We start from the raw sequence: 24,441 nt of genomic DNA, 5'->3' as shown, positions 1-24,441 counted from the left end.
TTTTGAAAGATCTGATTCAAAAGTTCCAAACATTGTGTCGAGCTCGTTAACTAGTGTAGGCACCCATGTTTTTGAGCTTCTTTTTAGGATGTCCAGTGAAATTTTTTTAATCTGCAATATAACAATATCAAAATATTTTCTGTAAGAATCTCTCATCCCATTCTCTAAAAAAAAAGGTTTAGAATAAGACTTAGAACAGAGGAGTCACTGAGCAAGTTGATAGTAATCTGAGAAAGCAAGTCGTAGTTTCAATCGTTGAGCAGAACATATTTCTTATAGAAAAGATCAGTCTGGTGTACGAAACATTCTAGGTTCATGCATGGTTCAAGAAAAAGCCGCACACAAACTTTAATGACTGATTCTACGGCTCGAATTCTTGACTTACAAATCACATGAAAGCAAATTTACTGTTGTTCTTATGACGGGGCGAAATGTAATTCTCGATGCAAGGGCATAAGCTCCACAAATATTTAATAGTTTGTATAAAAGATTAAACTATGAAATTGTAGAAGATAACTTTACAGTAGTATAAAATTCAAAAGAAATGAAAGTAACAAACTGTTTTAACTTCCAATGCGTAATGATAATGAAAGTAACAAACTGTTTTAACTTCCAATGCGTAACAAACTGCTGCTGCTGGCTGCTGCTGCGGCTGCTGGTTGTTGCGGCTGCTGTCTGCAGTTGCGGGCTGCAGCTGCTGCTGCTGGTGGCTGCTGCTGGTTGCCGCGGCTGCTGGTTGCTGCTGCTGCTGGCTGCTGCTGCGGCTGGCTGGCTGCAGTTGCGGGCTGCAGCTGCTGCTGCTGGTGGCTGCTACTAGTTGCTGCGGCTGCTGGTTGTTGCTGGCTGCAGTCCGCAGTTGCGAGCTTTTAGTCTATTCTATTACTATTGCTCTTTGTTGCATCTTTGTCTCCATGCTCTTTGTTGCCTCTTTTTCTCCACTCTCGGTACATTCAAATAATCAAATATTTTTTATGCTTCCACTTCTTCTTTATTATCTCTCTATTTTGGTATGTGTACAAAAAGCTGTGACTAGGGAATTGTGGTTGTGTGTTTAGTTATTGGGCTGCCAATATTATGATGTTGCAGAGTTCATGAACGTTTATTTCTCCTTTCTTCAGATTGTTTACATTCAATCATGTCGGAAACTAGTAAAGCACGAAGTAATGCTAAGTGGGATGATGATGCCAACATTAAATTTATAGATTTGTGTGAAAATCAGATTAGACAAGGACGTAGACCACACACTCATTTAAATAGAGATGGATGGAATAATGTTGTTGAAGAATTCAATAGAGCCACGGGAAGAAATTATGATAAAAAAACAAATGAAAAATCATTGGGATAACATGAAAAAAGATTTGATTCTTTTTAAGAAGTTGATGAGAGGGGAGACAGGTTTAGGATGGGATGCCACGAAAAATACAATTATGACAGATGATGATTGGTGGGAGCGAAAAATTAAGGTACATCTCTCACATTTTTCTATATGTCTTTCTTTTTTCTTTCATTGCTAAATTTCTTGGTTAGTTTAAAGTAGTTTTGATTCTTTTGTTACAGGAGGATGATCGATACAATAAGTTCAAGAAAATAGATCTTTCACTTATATGGTATCGCTATGATGCGTTGTTTTATGATATTGTTGCTACTGGAGAAAGAGCACGTGCAGCGAATCAAGAACAAATGTGTGGCATTAGAGTAGATCTTGATGAAGAAGGAACAAATAATATTGGTGGCTATGACAAAGAACACTTTATCAATCCTAGTGATGAAGGGAATGATGAAAGTGATGATACACAGAATGTGGATTCTATTATGTTTCCTAAGCCGTCACTTAAAAGACGAGGTTCCATTGATGATACTGGCACTAGCAATCAAGTAAAAAAAAATAAGGCAAAATCTGGTGCGACATCAATAAGAGAGGATATACACTCTCTAGTGGAGTTTATGTCTAGTAAAAGCACTGCTATAACCCCTTCGGTAGATGATCCCATCATCAATAAGTGTATGAATATGTTGGCAAATTTTTCTGATATTCCTGCTGGGAGTGGAAAGTACAACTATGTTTGCAACATGTTTCTTAAGAAGGATGCACGTCAACCGTTTCTTAAGATGGAAACTGATGAAGCTCGGAAATCTTGGTTGGAGTATAACTATCAGTTACACCTTGAGAAAATGGGCTGATTGTGTTGCTATGGTTAAATATTTTTATTGTTTAATGTTCGAACATTATGGTTGTGCGTGTAAACTTTACTTATTGCTTCTTGTTTAGACATTGCGGTTGTATCCCTAAATCTTATGGTTGTACGTGTAAACTTTATGTATTGTTAATGTTGTGTTGACGTTGTGGTTGTATCCTTAGACCTTATGGTTATTGTTGTTGTGTTGGCTTTAATGAATGTGGGAACTTTATGTATTGTTGTGCTTGTTTTTCTTTGATGGAATAGTAATTTGAGATTTACAATGTGATTTTCCGAAGATAGATATGAGTGCATTGAAACAATGGAGTTTCTAAAAAATTTTGAAATTGGGTTGTTGGAAAAACTTTCATTTTTTACTAATTTGAGTCATTTCCATTTTCAGTTAAATGGAGAGTTGGGATATTAGAAATGTGGTATCTCCTCATTTAAGTGATTTGTTAGATGACGAAGATCAAGAACTAGAAGAGATTCGGAAAGAGCAAGATGAGAAGGAGCGGATGGCTTTATGTCATATAACATGTAAATACATTTTGATGTATTGTGAAAAATACCTATGCAAAGAACCTTGTTGTACAGCAATGCGCTCTGGAAATGAGTTTATTCAAGAGATATTACGAGGAAATGAGACTCGTTGTTATGAAAATTTTCGACTGAAGAAGGCGGTGTTCATTGATCTATCCAATGACCTAACTGATAAATATGGGCTTAAACCCACTCGTGGAATGTCTATACATGAAATGTTAGGCATATTCTTGATGACTTGTGCACATGGAGTTGGAAATCGAATGATACAAGATATCTTTCAACATTCTGGAGAGACAATTCATAGACACTTTCATAGTGTTTTAAAGGCCGTTTGTAAGCTTGCAAGAGATATCATTCAACCACATCCAAATTATAATGATGGTTGCGATGATCACAAGCCATGTAAACAAAGATATCTCCTTTTCTTTAAAGTAAGTAACCCGTTTATGATAATTTGTTATTCTGCATTGTATCTTTACTACCCTTATATAACAAAAGCTTTATGATAGTTTCTTGCCCCTTAGAATTCAACGAGAAAAAAATGGATCCCAAGTTTTTTATTTTACATTCACTTCTTGCAGGACTGTATTGGAGCAATTGATGGCACACATGTTAAAGCTAGATTACCGCAAGGTCAAGAGATACCATATATTTGACGTAAAGGTTATCCGACTCAGAATATTCTCGCCGTTGTTGATTTTAATATGTGTTTTACATTTGCATGGGCTGGGTGGGAAGGAGCAGCTCACGATAGTCGTATATTTGCTGAGGCCCTTCGTAGAGAAGAGCTCAACTTTCCACATCCACGCGTAAACAAATATTATCTAGTTGATGCAGGATATTCACACATGAAAGGATACATGGCTCCATACAAAGGAAATAATGTAAGATATCACCTAGCTGAATTTCGCCGCGGTGCAACTCGACAATTGCAAGAGCCAAGAGGACGCATTGAGAAATTTAACTATTTACATTTTTCTTGTAGAAATGTAGTAGAGTGCACATTTGGCGTTTGGAAAGCAAGATGGTCTATTTTGAGAGACATGTCATACTATCACATTGACACACAAAGGGACATCGTACTTGCTACTATGGTCATTCACAATTATATTAGAAAGAAATGCAATGTGGATGATGCATTCCAAACAACCAAGAAGGAGAGCTATATTCCATCGGTTGATTCTAATGATATTGGCACAACTTCAAGAGCTAACAATGTAGATGTCGAAAATGTAGGAGAACAAAATGATGTCTATTGGATGGGGTTTCGTGATATGATTGCTAGTGACATTTCTAATGCTTGATGCTTGTATTATATGAATATTTTTCACTTCTTCTTTTTATAGTGGAGTGCTTTCGGTTGTATTAGCACTTTTAGTGTCAAATTCTCCATCTTTGAAATATGAATTGTATTACCCTTTTTTAAGTCATGTTGATCCTAACTTATTAAAAAAATTGTGCTCTTTATAGTAGTCCTAGGCAAAAAATGTCCATTTGCTTCCGATTTTTTCATAAATGCCAATAGTAGATCATCATTATTAGAATTAGAAGTTTTTGTTCTACTTGCACGTTCATCTAGTGCTTCAATTATGTAATTGTTCAAAATGTGGAGGCTCTTCTTTAGACTTTTTTCCGATCCAATGGACAAAAATTTCATAAATTTTCACATGAAGTTGGGGTAGAACAATCTTTTGAAAACTGATTTTAGAGTTGTATCCATTGCAAGTGCAATTATCATCATGAAGTTCAATGGTGAGAATATTCAAACTTTTCCCTAGAGCAAGTCCAAAAATGTTATCAGTGCCATAACGTATCATTAAATCTTGTAAAATCCACTCTTCACCGTTAACATAGGATATATCTGTTGGAGGAAGAAGAATAGTTCAATTAATATTCTCATAATTAATACACAACTCTTTCTTGAAACAACAAATCAATATAAATACATTTCCAATAATGAAATAAATCAAGAAGATATTACTCCCTTCATTCCAAAATAAGTGTCTCTTTTAGCTCATGCACCCCCCCTTAAGTAACATGTATTTATAAAAAATTAACTTAAATAAACATTTTATAGTGGAAGTGATTTTAAAATATAAATTACTTTTGATTTGAATCAACTTTAGAGTTTAAAAATCTTTTAAATCAACTTATTCACGGTGTTAACAGCTTTAAGGGTATTTCAGTCATTTTGATAGAAAATAAGTGCTTAACAACACTTATTTACCAAACACATCAACAACTTATTTTCAGCATAAACACTTTTATTCAAACACTTAACTGCTTATTTATAAAAATAACTTTTAGCACTTAAAAGTTCTAAAAACACTTTATACATAAAAGTCACTTTTTTTAAGCCCATCCGAACGGTCTCTAAATGCTTCTGCATGACCCTTATAAGTTTTAAGATTTTCTTGTTTTGTTGACAAAGGCTAAAAAGAAAAAGCAGCACACGTGGATTTATCCATGTACCAATGACTAACCATCAATACATGAATGACGCAAGAGGGACTGGAGACTAAATTTGGGCCAAAAAATATCTCAAAAGTTGCCATTATTTACCAAATTACATGGTGGCAACTGAAGTAAAATAAAACTGACTCAAGGGTAATATATAAAAGAGGGAAAACTCAGCCCGTTAACCGGAACCGGACCGGTAACCGGTTAGGGAACCGTTTAACCGGTTTACCGGTTTGAAACCTCAAACCGGAACCGGTCCGGTTCAAAGTCTCCAAAACTTTTTTTTTGTTTTTTGTAGAATATATATATATTATAATATTTATTAGTATATTGTAGGTATATTTACATATGTTATACAAGTTTATAAGTAAAATTTAAATATTTACTGACTAACAGGCTACCAGCAAGTCAGCAATACAGAATATACGTGTATACATATATATATATATTAAGTTATATGCTTAAGTTATAGTGTTATACTACATATACCTAAAATATAGTAAAAATATACGTATATATATATCAATATACTTAGGTTATATAACTTATATATATATATATATATATATATATATATATATATATATATATATATATATATATATATATATATATCAATATATGTATCAATATACTTAGGTTATATAACTTAATATATATAAATATGTTTAAGTTATATATAACTTATATATATGTATAACTTAATATATATATATATATATGTTTAAGTTATACTTATACTATACTATACATTATAAGTATATTCTTAATATATTTTAGTTATTTTTCAAGTATATAACTTTCTAGTTTTTATTTTTAATATGAACACAAGTAAATAGAAGAAAGCTCAATGAGCCATATATTTTATTCATTCTTGGATAACATTTATTTGCAAGTTGTAGTTTTTTTTAACTTGCAAATAATACATGAGTTGTACAGAAATAGTAGAATAATAAAATCACCAATTTTGAACCATTTCGTTAATTTCCCCCACATCATATTCGGTCATGGAAATATCTTCAAAGTCTTCCATTTGGTCCGGTCCACTAGCTATCAAATCTTCAATTTCTTCCTCTTATCCTTCCTCCGCTTCTAAGTTTTGGTTGCGTCGCTCCGATCTTATCCAATCGCGAATGCACACTAGTACTTGCAAGCTAAAGCCGGATAATGAATGTCTATGGTCTCCAATTTGCTGTCTTCCTTGGCTAAATGCGCTCTCCGAAGCCACGGTTAATACTTGAACCGTAAGGATATCTCGAGCCATTCTTGAAAGTATCAGATAACTTGCCTTGTACTTCTTCCACCATGCTAAGACGTCCAAGTCATCCAGTTCCTTGATATCCACATTTGGCTGCATCAAATAAAAGTTATATTCATCAAAGTTTGCAGTACAAGAAGAAGTTGGCTGTGAATGTAAAACTTTTAAACCCGACAAGCCCTTTTTGCTACTCTGAGAAGTAGTAGGGTGTGGAACAACGGGTGTAGCACGTTCTTCCAAACTAGAATAATGAGTAAAAACTTTTCTAAACTCATCATTAATAGCGAGATCGGCTTCAGCAAAAGATGGTTGAACTCCCTCTTCAATTTCTAAAAATGTATAAATTTGACTAACCAAATTTTTAGTATAAGACACTTTTAAACAAGGATTTAAAAGGGAACCCAATATAAATAAAGTTGGGATGGGGAAAAAATACTTCTTAAATTTGATTATCATTTCAAAAATAGCCACTTGATAATCGGGTTTATATTTATACTCTTGTAAAACTCTAGCTATTTCCGCTAAGTAGGCTAAAATTCCGGTTACCGTGAGATAGAATTGTCTAGAAAAACAAGAGTTGCATTATAAAATTTTTCTAAGAGGCCAACACATTCTTTAACATCTTCCCAATGCGAATAATTTAACCAATCATCACTATCAGTATTATATTTATTGTGAACTTGTTGTATGAGAATCCTATACTCATATGCTTGTTGTAGCATAATGTAAGTGTAGTTCCACCTAGTCTCAATTTCTACTTGAATTTTCCTAGGTCTAAGGTTATTTTCCACACAAGCATTCTTAAAATCTCTAATTCTTCCCCTATTAGCATTACAAAAAAGAAACGCAACAACATCTCTAACTTTTTGAACAGAATCATCAAAATGCACAAGACCATCTTTAACAATTAAATTTAAAATGTGACAACTACATCTTACATGAAAAATATTTCTTAGCGGAGGGTTTAGTTCTCTTTTTATAAGACCTATCGCCTTTGTATTATTAGAAGCATTATCTAAAGCAATACAAAGTGTTTTTCTATAAATGTTAAAAAATCTCATAATAGTAGACATTGAATCGGCTAAAAATTTTCCATCGTGACGACCTTTTCCTTCGTCATATAAAAAATCTATAATTCTTTTTTGCATAACCCAGTTGTCATCAACCCAATGACATGTAATAGCAAAAAAATCTAAATGGTTAATACTAAAACCCAAATCAGCGGTAAGACAAACATTACAATTTAAAGAATTAAATACATGGCGCAAATAAAATCTATATTTTTTAAACAAATCTATAGCATCGGCTCTACAAGTACTTCTAGGAATACCCTCAAATAACGGATTATAACAACGTTGAATATAAGTAACAAACCCCAAACCTGAGGGAAAGGAAAATGGTAAACAATCATAAGCTACCATTTTAGCTATTTCTACATGCTCTTTTTTCTTGTCATACTTAAAATTTCTACCGGTTCGTGGGTCTATCGTCATTTGAATCCCCCCCACATTTGAACCCGTTTGCTCTCCCCAAATATCCATATGTTTGGTTCTCATATGACCATTTAGTGTACCCGTTCCACCATCCTTACCAGTTTCTTGCTTAAAACTAAATACTTGTCCACATAGGGTACACGTAGCTGTTTGGTTTTCCCTATTCTTAGTCATAAATTTTCAAACTTTAGCTGTTGCTTACGAGTTCTAGGCGGTTTGTCTTGTGTATGTGATTGTGCAGGACATGTATCTCCTATGGGATTTTCGGGGGGTTGTGTTTCATCATCATCATCTAACTCTTCATTAAAAGTATTGGTAAAATGTTGTTGCATTGCCTCATGACCTAAAAGTGGATTATTTCTACCAACATCAATACCTAAATTAGGTGTTTCTTCCACAAATGTTTCCTCATTAAGCGCACCCCTAACAATACGACTACTACTACCGGCACCACGTCTTAATCTCTTTGACATTATTAAATAGAATTAATTTAAATTGCGTAAATTAAATTACGAAAAATAAAGATAGAGTTGGAACGAAGGTAATAAGTTGCCGGATTAATTTCCAACAAAGTGAAGGCGGCTAGAATTGCAAATCCACCAAAGCTACTTCGGATTGTTGCAAAATCACCAACTCCACCAACAATATTATAATTGTAAAATTAATAATTGAAACTAGAATAAGACTATAATATTTATTTGAGAGAAATTTAAAGTGGCTAATTATTGCAAAGTAACTATAATTGAGAGATTGAGATTTGAGAGAAAGAGAAGAGTGAATTGGTGTGGATTAAAATGAAAATGAAGAAGGGTTTATATAGGGTTGGGGAATGGGTTAAAGTGTTAAAAAAAAGTTTGGGGGGTTGGGGGGAGGGGGGGGAGGGGAATTAATTTATGGACTATTGCCAACGGTCCAATAACGTCCATAAGCCCAGCACCGCAACGGCTATATTTAAAAAAAAAAAAAATTAACCGGTCCGGTTCCGGTTTCAAAAAAATCGGAACCGGACCGGTAAGAAATAAACGGTTAACCGGTTCTACCGGTCCGGTTACTGGTTTGAACCGGTTAAACCGGACCGGTTGACACGTTTACCCTTAAGGACGAAAAAAGCACAACATCCTCTATTATATATAATTATAATGTATAGCAACAGTGAAATACTCAGTAGAAATAACACAGAAAATTTCTCCATTCACAATTTGTTTTTCTTGTTCCGCAATACTTCTATATTATGGTTTCAAATCATTCCTCCACAAGCAGTCCGTCAAAACTACATATGCAATGTACAGTCTACAGATAGGGGAGGGATGCAGGTTAGACAGGGTGGTAAAGCCAGAGAGAGAAAATGAATTACCAAATTTGATGAGTTATGAAGACATAGGGTTTCCAAGGAGAGAGATTAGCGAAAAGGAAAAAGATATAGTGTTTGAATTTCGGAGAAAAGAAAATGATTTGAAAAATGTTGGTTAGCTGCTTTAGCAGTGTAAAAGAATTATACATTGAAAGTGTACAAAACTTAAACTCATGTTAAATCCAAGTTGCATTTAGTACTCGATGCTTAAAACTTAGATTTTCTTTTGTCCTACTTTCGACATTCTGTTTTGCTTTAAATGTGCAATCCTCCAAAATTTAATCATCATGACAAGGAACACATTTTTTTTCAAGGGCAATTAGTTACCTAATTTACTAAATCCTTGTGTCATGTTTCTATTGAAAACATTAACTATATTAAAAGAAGAGCAATGGTTCGCGTGAGAACATAATAACACTTGTTAAACATGAGAAGATCCCTCTCTTAACATCTTACTAAACAAAGAAAATTAGTTTTCTCTAACTGATTTTGCAACTTTGAACGTGAACAAGGTGGAGTACAACTGATAAAAGAGTTAGTTAGAGTTAGTTATGCCAGTTGTATATCAGTGGTATGCCAGCTGTATACGGGCAGTTAGAAGTCGGATAGGAGCTTAAGTTAATCATGTAGATTGTTAGGTAGTTATTAGATTAGCTCATTGTGTATAAATAGGTGATCAATCATTGTAAATGTACAGATTTTCATATTGTCCATTTCATTTGAATGAATACAATTTCTCTTTAGTTTCTCCTTTCTTCTTCATCTCTATTAATGTCTACTTGTATCACCATTACTGAGCTCGTTTAACACGGTATCAGAGCTTTGGATGAACGTATCCTAGCTCAGTATAAATCGATTCTCTATAAACTGAATCGAAGTTGAAGTTACTGTATAGTCTTCAAATCAGAAAAGATCGAGCGACAGAGAGTCTAGATCTTGAAGATTCTGATTGTCCAGTACTTAATTCAATACAAGTTTGTTACTGATCACTATTTTCTGGAGGAAAAATGACGAATACTGAAGGAAATCGATTAAATGTTGCTGCAACTTCTAGCAATGGTCAAGAGTATGATCAAGTTCATCACAATCATCCATTGTATATTTATTCTTCAGATACACAAGGTTCAGTGCTTATCTCAGTTCAATTGCAAGGATCTAAGAATTATTCACTTTGGAGTAAGTCTATGCGTATTACTCTACTTGGAAAGAATAAACTAGAATCTGTGTTAGGCACTTGTAAAAAGGAGTCATATGATTCTAGTTTACATGAACTTTGGGACAGGTGCAATGCAATAGTTTTAGCTTGGATTATGAATACTATTTCTAAGAGTTTGATCAACAGTGTTATACATGCTTCTAGTGCTCATGAAATCTGGGAGGATCTAAGAGAAAGATTTGATAAGATCAACACATCTAGGTCATTCTATTTGCATAAGGAAATTACTAGGCTAACTCAATGTGTATCATCTGTGTCAGTTTATTTTTCTAGACTGAAAGAACTTTGGGATGAGTATGAAGCATTAGCACCTCATCCTAACTGTAATTGTCCTGAATCAAAAGAATATACTGAGCATTTTAGGAAGCAGAAGTTACGGCAATTCCTAATAGGACTCAATGAATCATATGAGCACACTAAGAAGCAAGTGCCGATGATTAGTCATCTGCCTAGTATAAATCAAGCTTATGCCATCATCCTAAGTAGGCGTTTGGACATGCGATTTCATCTCATGAGATGAAATCATGACATGAAATTAGCGTTTGGAGATGCGATTTCATCTCATGAGATGAAATCCCAAATCATCCAAAAAGGCATGATTTGGGATTTGAAATCATGATTTCAAAAAATATAAATGTAAAATTTGACCCATACGTTTATTTTTGTAAAAAAAAAAGACTCATAAGTTGGTAGATATATTTACCAGTCATATTTACCAACCTTAAGTTGGTAGATATATTGTGCGTACCATGTGGGAGGATTATATTAAAGAGTAGTTACATTACTATTCATGTTAAATTTTCCTTTTTGTTGAACTAAAGTTTGATCAATTGATGTTGTATTTTTTAGAAAAGTCTTCTAGTAGCGTATTAATTTTATTATGAACTATGATTTACTCATTTAGTAAGATTGTATAAGAATTGGGAAAATTTTGATGGTTTTCACAACTTGTGGGGGTTTTTATGTTTATAAACAAAAAATACAACTTAAGAAATTCAAATTGCATGTCCAAACATGATTTCATCTCATGTCCAAACGGCTCCTAAATGTAGAAAGTCAAAGGTTGAACACACCAGAATCATCTAGTGGTACTGAGTATTCAGAATCCACAACATTGATGAGTAATAGAGTGAATAATCATGGTTACAACAATCAACACAGGAGTGGATATAATAATCAGCATTGCAGTAGCAGTGGTGGTCAGACTAGTGGTTATGGTGGTCAGACTAGTGGTTATGGTTTTCCATACATACATCATTCTACTAATAAAATTCAATTCAACATAATTTTTTTCTTTGGTGTTGATATTTCAAATAGTACTTTAACGATCTAATTCACCAATACTTCATGAATAGGAATAAAATTTTAATTCAACCACATTGCATGAAGTCACATAAATTAAAATAGAACAAAATGGAGGAATTGCGCATATTAAAATAAAAGATGGGCCGGGTGGGATTTTTTTGCAAATTTGGCCCCATGTGGAGAGTTTCATTATTAAGTAGCTAATAGATAGAGGGTTAGCCCGGAAAGAAGAAAGATTGACCTATACCATACTATTGCGGGCAATTAGCACGAATGCCCTTATTACGGGGTGGTCTTTAAGTTTTGCCCTTCAAAATGGTGGTCTTTAAAGTTTGCCCTTCGCTAGGGACCGCTTGGTCATGAGTTCAAACACCCACTCAGACGAAAATTTAAAAAAAATAAAAATCGCAAGGCATTAATTCAGAAAAAGCAAAGTTATAACTCTGTCTTAGGCAGAATTTGCGGATTCTGCCCCATGCAAGTTCTGCCTTAAGACAGAAATTCTACTTTTTTTTTTTTTTTTTTACAACTTTTGCCTTACGAAAAAAAATAAAAAATCACTAAGCGGGATTTGAACCCGTGACCAAGGGGTCCCTAGCGAAGGGCAAACCTTAAAGACCACCCCAAATGAAGGGCAATCCACACACACAAAAAAAAAAAAGTACTGTTGTCGTCCAATTCAAATGGTTGGCTTATCAACGGAGATAAACTATGGCTACTATTTGGAGAAGCTGAGAAGCATTACAATTTGCATAATTCGTAGTTATTGCTTACTATATTAAAGATTGGAGAGTAACCAATCATAAAGAATAGAGTGACATTCACCCAATCTTTAATATAGTAAGCAATAACTACGAATTATGCAAATTGAGCTCGAAATTTGTTATTTTCTCAAAAGATTGAGCTCGAAATTTGTTATTTTCTCAAAAGAATTCTAATAATAATATTGTCGTTTCACCCATTATGTTTGACCCGGGTTCATTCTTTTGAGAAAATAACAAATTTCGAGCTCAATCACATTACATAGACTGCAAAAAATGGAACAAATACAGTAATTCACTAAAAGCCCATTCGAATATAGAAGCTAGGCCAGTTGGGATTATTTGCCATGACATTTAGGCCCAACTTGTTTGTGACAGAATGTTATAAGGGATAAATGGCATAACTAACTCTACTATATATTTATATTTAATAGCTATAATTCAAAATAATTACATCTCATAGCTAATTATAATATGTTAAATACAATTTATAACTACATATATACCAAGTAGAATACTCTCGTATCACGTTATTCACTTTCAACGTAATTCTCTCATCTCTCTTTCTCCCCTCTCCCCCACCCCCCTACCCACTGCTCGGTCCAGAAGCAACAACCATCATTCTCTTTCTTGAAAACTTACTCCTTAATTAAAACGCCATGGATCGACGGGCTTATTAGCAAACACAAGCTTAGTCCCATATTGATTGAGATCGGAGTATGTATAACATGTCTCTTTATAAGATCATATGCGTTAATTTAATCTCATGTGCTTTTATGATTCATTATACCTCAGATTAATTGTTCTAGCTTAACAAGTTGTGGTGGAAATATTAGATGAACCATTTATGGCGGTGTTGTTGATGTTGGTGATCAGCAGCAATGTTGTTGCTGTTTGCGACGTCGGAGGTTTGTAGATCTGATCGTCCGATTGTATTCATTTTTTAGTGTACGTCAGATCTGGACGGCGGTGTTGTTGCTGTTGGTGACCAGCGGCGGTGTTGTTGTTGTTGGCGACAATGGTGGTTTGTAAATCTGGTGGTTCGATTGTATTCATTTTTTAGTGTACGTCAGATCCTGACGGAAAACACCAGATATGGCCGGAGTCTGATCGGAATTTTATTTTTTGTATTCAGTTTTGAGTGTATTCCTTAATTTTATTTCTTGTATACAAATGAATACAATGAGAATAGAGTGAAATTTATTTCTTGTATTCACTTTTTAATGTATTCTTTAATTTTTTTAATGCAAAATTCTGTGTTTTGGGGTGTATTTTTAAGGATATTTTTTTTTGTATACAACTGATTTTAAATATAATAAAGTGAATATAGTGAGTTGAGTTGAACAAAGCGAAGTTTAACTTGAATACAACGAAAAAAATATAATTATGAATACAACGACAAACTTATATGCATACAGCAAAATTTTATTGACTGTATCCATGAATATAACAAGGGAAAATTATGAATACAACGACAGACAGGGGTGGATTTACGTTGATCCGAGGGTGTCACGTGACACTGCTTCGTCGAAATTTTTTACTAGATATACATATTTAAAAAATAAAAAGAACAAAATTAGAAAGTAAAATGAATATAGTGACACTGCTTTTAGCAAACTGGGGCGTTGGTTTGTTGGTTAGGCACTTTAATTCGCGGGTGAGTTCCTGAGTTTGAACCCACTCAGCCTTATTCTTTTTGTTAATTTTTAATCTTTCAAATCCTAATCAACTGGACGAAATAAAAAGGCAATAAAATCAGTTAATTTAAATCCCAAATCAAGCATAAAAGGGCAGTTACTATGAGGTATAATTCATTAGAATTTTTTTTACCATAAAAGTTAAAACCCTAAAAGAACTCATAAGTCCTAGCCTTAACATTTCTTTTATCAATTAGAATATAATTTCTTCTCGCTCCTTATCCCTATTGGCGTATCAGTTACTAATTGTACAGATTACATCACATCAGCCTAAGTTTCAATGGAGCGATATTATCATAAAGAAGCATGGAGCGTATCCTCTTGTGTTCCGACTAGCGAAATTCACTTTAGTTTTACCAGTTTCTATTGCTACAGTTGAAAGAGCTTTCTCTGCGATGAAGTTGATTAAGACTGACTTACGAAATCACATGGATCATGAGCTTTTGAGTGGTTGTTTGGTTCCTTATATAGATAAAGAAGTATTTAGTAATGTTTCCAATGAGGCTATCTATTATGGATACCTTTCAAAAGATGAAATCTCGTCCAGGAGAATTGTAATAACATAATTTGAAATGAGTTTTATTAATATGATTTGAGTTCGCTTTTTAGAATATGATATCATTATAGTGATTTATTCAGTTGTTCACTCTTTTATATGGTGACACTGCTTATGAAATATCCTGTGTACGCCACTGGCAACAGACTTATATGAATACAATAAGTAACAAGAGCTGAGTTTTGCTATATGTTTGTTACGTAATGTAAATAGGTAAAATGTAGCTACCAAGCATAAATAAGCCTTCCTAAGTTAGTCATTTATGAAATTTTCCCATAGTATAACGACTTAGCGAGGCTGGAGTCTGACTGGTTGTACTAGCTTCTTATTGTCGTTCATCAATTGAAATGGTTGGCTTGCCAAGAAAGTAGACATTAAGGTCAGGTAGAGGTAACGTAATTTGTAATATCGCACAATTAGCACTTATTGTTGCTTATTAAGATTGGAGAGTAATGATTAATCAATCATTACAATACAAATTAAGTCAACCAAAAATTAACACACCACCCGTTACCTATACATTTTATATTGGGAAAAAAACGTAAGTAGATAATTTTATGATAATATTTACGTACCGTTAACATGTAAATGCAATTAACATTCCATGACATGTTAGTTAAGAGTGTCCTATTGTAAAACAAACTACTTTCTTCCGATATCTTCGTCACCCAACCCAACAAAAAGTTTAAGTACCTTAAATATCCCAATAACTTTGTTCCTGATTTCATGCACAGTGGATGTTATCTTTTTCTCAGCTTCTAAAGAATTATTTTTACTAACCCATGCGATTATTTTATTGACAATGGTGATTTTAATTTCTTTCTCTTCCTTCAACCTTCTCTCTTTAATTATATATACATTTTTCATCTTTAATTTTATTATTATTATTACTCATAATATTACTGGTATAAGTAGTAATATACATTAATAAAATTAATGCCACAATATTATTGGTACAATTAGTATAAATATTATTATACTCGCAATATTATTGGTATAATTAAATATACACGTTATAATCATAATATTACTGGTATAATTATTCGTGTACATTAGACAAAATATTGTGAGTATTAATTATATTCAAGTGTTAATCAAATTAAAGATGAATACATGGTATAATATTTGTATTTTAAAGTTATCTGGAGTATAGTTTAGTATTTTGAGGTTATTTGGAGTATAAATTATACCAAACATAAAACTGGATTTATATTAAAAAGATACCATGAATATGCAAAGTATTTTAAAATGATACGATGAATACAACTTTTATACCATACATATATACATATTATATTACATAATTATACATGATTTATATACACAATATGAATAAATAGATTTGTAAAATAAAATTATACATTGTATAATTAATTATATAAGTGGATAAATATATTATTTTAGTGGATATTCTAGAATATTAGATAGACATATATATATCTTTTTACTATATGTTATTATGGTGGAGTGTGGAATAGAATGAGAAGAGCTTGAGAGTAGTTCTGGGAAAATATTATAGCGGGGGGAGGGGCTAGGCGTTGAATGAGTAGGAAATATAAATAGATAAAACGCTAGTAGTTATTAAGATGCATGATGAGAGATTTTAGGAAGAGATTGAAGGATGGAAATAGATTCCTTAATTCGTGGAAGTTTTATGACAATATGTGTGGATAGTTATTTAGATAAAGCTGTTAGTTTTGAAGGAAAAAAAAAAGCAATGTGACTTCTGAAAATATTTATTAAATATTGACTTACATCGTAAATTTCTCTTTTATATTTACCACAATAAAACGGCCTATGTAATCATACGCTATAAATCCAATTCTATTACATTATCATCACCTATAAAATACTATAAAAATAATTCGAGCTTAGAACAAGTACAGTAACAGACAGTCAACAATTCTTGGATAACTGTACATTCTTCTTCCTACCATCTCTGCACTTTAACAACATGACCAAAAATATCCCTTTCTTGTTATTTTTGTTCATCCTCTTAAACACCCTTGGATTCAGTGTTCATTTAACCAAATCAAATCCACATCCTCAATTCCCATGTCAGCCACCTCATCACAAATATCCATTCTGCAACAAAAAACTGTCAATTTCCACTAGAGTTAAGTCCTTAATTTCCTTACTCACAATTGATGAAAAAATTCTACACCTCTCTGATAACACAACATCAATACCAAGACTTGGTTTACCATCATATGAATGGTGGTCAGAATCACTTCATGGTATTGGTACTAATGGACCTGGGATCAATTTCAATGGACCCATTAAAGGTGCCACTAGTTTCCCACAAGTTATTCTTACTGCAGCTACTTTCAATAGAACTTTGTGGCATTCAATTGCATCAGCTATTGCAATTGAAGCAAGGGCTATGTATAATATAGGTCAATCTGGGCTTACATTTTGGGCACCTAATATTAATATTTTTAGAGACCCAAGATGGGGAAGAGGTCAAGAAACACCAGGGGAAGATCCTATGGTGGTTTCTTCTTATGCTGTTGAGTATGTTAAGGGATTTCAAGAGTTGAATTCCAAGGCTAAAGATGTAAATAGACATGGGATTGGGGAAACTAGGAGGATTCTTAAAGAAGATGATGATAGTGATGGTGATAGGTTAATGTTATCAGCTTGTTGTAAGCATTTTACTGCTTATGATTTGGAGAAATGGGGTGATGTTACCAGATATAACTTCAATGCTGTGGTAAACTTTTTTTAACCTTTGTACTTAATTGCTAGTTTCCCAGTTCTTGTTTTACTAGATTTTGCTTTTGGGTGGTCAAAATTATTGCCTGGCATATAGCTTATTACATTGCATTGAAGCCAGTGTTTTAAAAGGCGTTTTTGAGGCGAGCCTCGGGGCGAGCCCCGGGGCGGGGCGTACCAAAAATGCCTCGGGGCGATGGGTCGGGGCGCAAGTCCCCAAAGGCGTACGCCCAGCAATTTGGGGCGTACGCCCAGGCGTTTGGGGCGAGTTTTTTTTTTGTTGGGGCGTAAGCCTAGGCGTTTGGGGCGAGTTTTTTTTTGTTGGGGCGTAAGTCCAGAAAACTTCTTCAAACTAAAACGAAATTTGTTAAATAAGTCCTTAGTATAATGCCCAAATTTTCAAAAGTCAACATGTAATTACTCAAATATTTTAAAAAGGAACTGAAACATTAAATTTAAAAGTCAAGACCTTTTTTTATTGCTAGAATGCCTAATATATGTTCTTTTCCAATTATTTATCTTGTTTTCTACTATCTCAAAAAAGTAACGAGCAGTTACTTATACTTGTAAGTACGTATAATAGATTATTCTAATTAGTTTTTTTGTGGGGGTGGAGTATGTATATGTGTGTGTATATATATATATATATATATATCACTTATTTATTGTTTTCTTCAATTTTTTACGTTATTTAACCAATTTAAAAGTATTTATTATAATTATATCATTTTATAAAATACTAAAAATTAAAGTCCCATGAGGCTTACGCCTCGTGCCTCGGGGCTTACGCCTCGCTGAGGCAGACATAAAACGCCTCGCCTTACGCCCCCGCCTTTTAAAACACTGATTGAAGCTTATACTCACTAGCTGATCTCGATTTGCATCTATTTAGCTGGAAAGACAATAATATCACCAAAACTTATATACAATCTTCTTTTTTTCTTGTTTGTTATTGTTCAAGTTACATGACAAATCCTTGCACATTTTATCAGCCAGAGGCAGAGAGTTATGTAGTATAGGGTTATGTCACTGGTTACCGTTTTTGGTTCTGAATTCTGAATTCTCTTTACATACCTCCTTTCGTTATTGGAGAACGGGGGTTGGATAGAGGTAGATCCAGGATTTGGAGCTTGTGGGTTACTATAACGACCTAAAACTAATATACTTTAATTATTGGGTTCACAATCAAGTATTTTAAGATATTTAATGAATTTGTTAATACATATACAAGGTATGAGCGAAAGCTACTGGATTCACGTGGACCCGTAGCTTTCATGCTACATCCGCCCCTGAGGCTGGTATACACGTGTATATCACTTGAACCACCTACAACTTGAACTGTGGCTGGCCTCAAAATATCTGCTTTTTGTCGGGGTCAGATTAAGTTGCTCAAGTAATGGTGAATGCAAACACCAAGGAATCCATATACACGATGGAATTGTGAAAATCATACTAGTGTTAATTTCTTTATTACTTTACATATTAGGTGACAAAGCAGGATATGGAGGACACGTTTCAGGCACCTTTTCGTAGCTGTATCCAGCAAGGTAAGGCCAGTTGCTTGATGTGTTCGTACAATAGTGTGAATGGAGTACCAGCATGTGCAGATAAGGATCTCTTAGATAAAGTCCGAACAGGCTGGGGGTTCGACGGGTAATATTTCCTTCTTTTTTTCTTTTTTCTTTTTTTCCCCTCTACGTGTAGGCTTTTTTCAAATGAGACTTACTTCAAACTCATGTGTAATTGTTGAATGACTTATCAGATACATCACCTCTGATTGTGATGCTGTGGCTACTATATATGAAAACCAAAATTACACCACATCGCGTGAAGATGCAGTTGCTGTTGCTCTTAAAGCAGGTTTTACTGGCAGTCTAATTAAATTTGTTATTCCATATAGCTCCTGTTTTTCCAAATCTGATTCAACATTTCTGGCAGGAACAAATATAAACTGTGGAACATACATGTTGCTACACATGAAGTCTGCATTCCAGCAGGGGAAGGTGGTTGAAGAAGACCTAGACAGAGCACTGCAATACTTGTTTGCTGTTCAATTTCGGCTTGGTCTTTTTGATGGAGACCCTGCTAAGGGACAGTTTGCAAATTTTGGACCTCAAGATGTCTGCACTTCAAATAACTTGAATTTGGCTCTTGATGCAGCAAGGCAGGGCATTGTGCTTCTTAAAAATGATAAGAAGTTCTTGCCATTGAACAAGAGAAGTGTTTCTACATTAGCTATAGTTGGTCCTATGGCAAATGTGAGCTGTCCAGGTGGTACTTACTCAGGTTAGAAAATCCATAATCCTTGGGTATGACACACTTTGTTCTTTTTCTCCATCAGTAAAATAATCCAATATCACATCCGAAATATAGAAATATATGTTTATTTCTTTATGCAAATTCCAAAAGGAATCAAAATGGGGAAGAACATAGTCCTCGTTCGTACATGTATGTGTTTGTCATTTTTAAACAAGGTAAATGCTCGAATTGGATGCATATAATTTTGAGGTTCATGCTAGTGCTAGATATAAATCTGGAAAAGGATTTGTGAACCTATTAAGAAAATATTATTCTATAAAGTGAAATATAAATGTACATTCTGGTCAGGAAAAGTTCTACGTCACCAAGTGAGTCTTCTTATTCTTGTCCTCATAGTTAGTTAGTTGCTCAGGGCAATTCCTTTTTGAGTTAATATTTTGTTAAAATTTGTTTAATGTAATTTATTATCCCTTGTTATGTTACAGGAGTGCCATGCAAATTAAACAGCATCCGTGAGGGGTTTCACGGACATGTAAATAGAACACTTCATGCAGATGGTTGCCTTGACGTAGGATGCAATTCCACTGCTGGTTTCCAGGATGCTATTTCTATTGCTAAAGAAGCTGATTATGTACTTGTTGTGGCTGGGTTGGATTTATCCCAGGAAACTGAGGATCATGACCGATATAGTCTTCTTTTACCTGGTTACCAGACAAACTTAGTTACCACTCTTGCAGCTGTAAGTAAGAAACCAATCATGTTGGTTCTTACTGGTGGTGGACCTGTTGATGTATCCTTTGCTGAGAAAGACCCAAGAATTGCTAGTATCTTATGGGTTGCTTACCCTGGAGAGACTGGTGGCAAAGCACTTTCCGAGATAATTTTCGGATATCAAAACCCAGGTTAGTATAAACGCATACTGGAAGTTGATAGCAATTAGTTTCATATGCTAATGAGTTTTAGTGCCCAATGAAGTATAACCTAGTTTAGCAAAGGAAAGAGTGTAAAAGGGGAAATTTATAGCTGTTTGCCTCTGTTTTTGCAAAATAAGAACAAGCTGTGGGTTGAGCTTTTATAATAAAATGCAGGTGGAAAATTGCCCATGACTTGGTACTTTGAGTCATTCACTAAAGTGCCAATGACTAACATGAATATGAGAGCTGATCCTGCGAATGGTTATCCTGGAAGAACCCATCGATTTTACACTGGAGAGCTGCTATATGGATTTGGGCATGGATTGAGCTATACAAGCTTCGCTTCGCAACTCTTATCTGCACCAAAAAGATTGAGTTTATCACTTGCTAAATCTAATCGAAAAAGGAGTATACTTGCCCAAGAACACAGTAGTCTTGGTTACATTCATGTTGACGAAGTGCCAAGTTGTAGGTTGTCAAAATTCTTCGTTCATATCTCTGTCACGAATGATGGGGACATGGATGGAAGCCATGTTCTGCTGTTATTCTCAAGTGTGCCACAGAATATTCAAGGTGCTCCACTGAAAACACTGGTGGGATTTGATCGTGTGCATGTCCCAGCACGTAAATCTATTCAAACAAGTCTCTCGGTAGATCCTTGCGAGCTTCTTAGCTTTGCAAATGACCAAGGCAACAGAATACTTGCACTTGGTGAACATACTCTCGTTTTAGATGATATTGAGCATGTTGTATCCATTGAAATGTGACAAGAGCCATCATGGTTATGAGGACGTCAAATGCCATCTGCATCAGAGGTTTTTCTTGCCTGATGAACATTGTTGTGACCTGATTCTCCAATTCTTCTTCATTCAGCGCTAGCGCCAGAGCATGAAGTTGAGGAATTATAGGATTTCAAGCTCAGGTGCTGTTATGTAAGGATAAATCAGACTAACTCCCATCTGGTTTATTTGGAAGAAGCATTCTTCCATGGGAATAATAGAAACAATAATCTATTTAGATAGGTTAGGGGTGTGACAAGCAATGAACATTTGGAATCTGTACTTGTTATTTGTATGCTCGCTCATTTGTACAATTACAGATTCAATAAGAATGTGAAAGTTTTGCAGTTGTCCCTTTTATCTGTTGGGTTTTAAAGTCACAAAGTGATGAACTTTAAAGACGAAGTATGAATTGGGAAATGGAGGGAAATGAAATTTTGGAAAAGTAACTTTTCCAAGTGAGCATTCTCCCGCATTGGTGGTAGAAAGTGATATGTGTGTGCTTATATGTAGAAGCACATCTTCTAACTCATAAAGAGTTGAGAAAAGGACATCCCCTCGCGCCATCGTCGTCGTCGCTCGGATTCGGTCAAATGATCTGATTGATTGATAATTTTTTTTAGACCAAATTTATTTTTTCATTTTCATTATTTACTTTTCCTTTTCCTAATATTAATTTGTGCATTATTTAATTATTTAATTTGCGGAAATTAATATTATTTTCCCAACAGTCTTAACTGATTGACCGAACAATGGCTATAAAATTTTCAGAGGCTTCGCCTCAACTGCACAAACTGCAATAACGAAAATTTTACTCTGCAAAATTTCCTCCCTGAAAAACAGTTTTTCATCCCCTCTTCTTGCATTTTTTCCAAAGACAGAAAAATAGTAAGTGTCGTGTGATTACATCCGTTGATTGAGTTCGCTGAAGTTCTGCAATTTTCATTGCCAATATTGAAGATAGAGTTTCGTTCTATCTTGGGAAGAATTAATCCAAACCTTGGGCAATTGTGAGGGAATTAAATTCCTTAAGGAAACACAGTTTTCTGTGGGCTCGAAACTAAACTTTCGTTCTTAACATGTTTTTTTGGTTACAGTTTACGTTTGATTACCGAAGGATAACATTATCCTCTAATCGCTTATGGTTATATAGATAATAGGAGCTAAATTAAACTTAAGATGCCTCTATTAATGCTTCAATACTAAGAACTTGAAACACACTGTTTCTATCGTGAAGATATAAATTCCTTGTGAACTTGCTCAGACAAAGGAGTTTTTGTTTCCCGAGTTGTTTGAACATCATTAGACATGCAAGCTACAATAATTTGATCAGGACCATCTTTGAGCTAAAAAGTTTGTCTTCACGTACTAGATTTATGATTCACGATTATTATGTGAACGTTTCTTTTCGTATCAACGAAAGGATGACAAAATTGATAGCAAGATCATTGATGCAAGGTTTGGAATGATGAGAATGAGATGCAAAGTGCAGAAAGGAAATTGTGAATCCATGATGACATATGGAGTACTTCAATGATTAGCACACATGGAAGTTGTAAAGGTCGTCATGCCTGCAACATACAGATGTCCTCACATGAAACAAGAGTACGACTGTTCCTTTTTTTCTTTTTTCCTTTTCTTGTTAATGACTTGTGAGAGAAAATGGTTCGGGTGTGGTACTCACCAAGCTGCAGCTTCCTTTTAATCTGTTTCTTAATTTTTCTGGTCATTGTGCTTCTAGGTGGTGGGGCCAAAAGCTTACTGTCATTGTTGATTTGCATGTGAAACAGAACAAACGAAAAAAACACCCTTTTGCTAGCTTCACATGCCATGGTAGCTTCAGGATTCTTTCTTTCTTGTTTACAATCAAGTTGAGCCAAAAGGAAGTGACGGATAACTGCAATTGTCCTATTATTTGAACTTTGGTGAACCACTAAATTGCAGCAGCAGGTATATTCTAATAAGAGTCACCAGCTTCCTTATACTTCCAGTCAGATTTGATAAATAGTTAATTTCTTTGTTTGGATCAGCACATAATCCATCGATTTTGAAAGTTAATCTGCATCCTTACAAAGGGGAGGCCTTATCTCTTAGTAGTTCAGATCATATTCATCACCCTTTAATTTGTCTAATAGCCAAAAAGATTACAATTTCAATAGTGTCACGAGTTTGGATTTTAGTGATATAGTATTAAAATTCATCACCGTTTTTGTCTAATAGCCAAGAAAACATACCAATACTGTCACAGGTTCGAGAATCCGCGACTTTTGTAGCACAAAAAACAAAGTTGAACCAAACTAGCGCATAAAAAAAAAAAAAAAAAACATTACTAGGTTTCACGCACTAAATTAGTGCGTGAAAGGACCAAACTGCAAAAATGCAACTTGGGCCTTTCACGCACGAATTTAGTGCGTGAAGGAGGGCAACAAAAAGCCGCCCCCTCCTTCCCCACCACAGACCCGACAGTGACACCCCCACCCGCCATTAACGACGATTTCAGGTGGTCCCCAACCCCCAAAACGCTATTTTCTTGTTGTTTTTCAATCCAAAACTCAATATTCTTGGTATATTGAAGTTTAGGAACAAGTTTCTAAGGTTAGATTTTGGAATAGAGCGGCGCGGAGCTCATTTTGAAAACTCAAAAGCACCTTCATTCCAGGTATTTTACTACGATTTTTTTATTACATTGCTAAATATATTATTACCTTAGGTATGGTGGGAGGGATCTCTGGTGGATTGCGCGTTGTTGGGCAGTCCGCACCCACTACGACTGCCCCCTTTTTTTTTTTTTTAATTTGTTTATCTATTATCAATTAGTTAATTATTTATTGCTTGTTTATTTAGTATTTGTTAATTGTTCGATTAGCGACTTAAGTATTTATTAATTGTTAGACTAGCTATTTCAATTGTTAGACTGGCTAATTATTTATTTAGTTTTTGCTAAGCCAATTGTT

General features: G+C 34.4%; 1 protein-coding gene and 1 pseudogene across 1 annotated transcript; both read left to right on the top strand.

Moving 5' to 3' along the window:
• Window positions 1-688: 688 nt before the first annotated feature.
• On the top strand, window positions 689-2,352 carry LOC132622970 (L10-interacting MYB domain-containing protein-like; annotated as a pseudogene).
• A 14,307-nt stretch (window positions 2,353-16,659) lies between these two features.
• LOC132621843 (probable beta-D-xylosidase 6) lies at window positions 16,660-21,834 on the top strand. The gene is made up of 6 exons (XM_060336296.1): window positions 16,660-17,533; window positions 19,022-19,188; window positions 19,298-19,395; window positions 19,474-19,821; window positions 20,280-20,696; window positions 20,883-21,834. Exons 1-6 carry the CDS (start codon window positions 16,775-16,777, stop codon window positions 21,473-21,475), a joined length of 2,382 nt encoding a protein of 793 aa, XP_060192279.1. The 5' UTR covers window positions 16,660-16,774; the 3' UTR covers window positions 21,476-21,834.
• Window positions 21,835-24,441: the final 2,607 nt, after the last annotated feature.

Source organism: Lycium barbarum, chromosome 12 (genome assembly GCF_019175385.1).
Source record: "Lycium barbarum isolate Lr01 chromosome 12, ASM1917538v2, whole genome shotgun sequence".
In the NCBI taxonomy this organism is placed as follows: Eukaryota; Viridiplantae; Streptophyta; class Magnoliopsida; order Solanales; family Solanaceae; genus Lycium; species Lycium barbarum.
Note: the sequence above shows the minus strand (reverse complement) of the source record. Positions and strands in the feature narration are given on the sequence as shown.

Excerpts from the sequence above, each read along its gene's own strand:
- LOC132621843 (XM_060336296.1), top strand. The coding sequence starts at position 16,775 with ATGACCAAAAATATCCCTTTCTTGTTATTTTTGTTCATCCTCTTAAAC. Across the intron at positions 19,822-20,279 it reads TCCAGGTGGTACTTACTCAG|GAGTGCCATGCAAATTAAAC; the intron begins GTTAGAAAATCC and ends GTTATGTTACAG. Across the intron at positions 20,697-20,882 it reads TTTCGGATATCAAAACCCAG|GTGGAAAATTGCCCATGACT; the intron begins GTTAGTATAAAC and ends AATAAAATGCAG.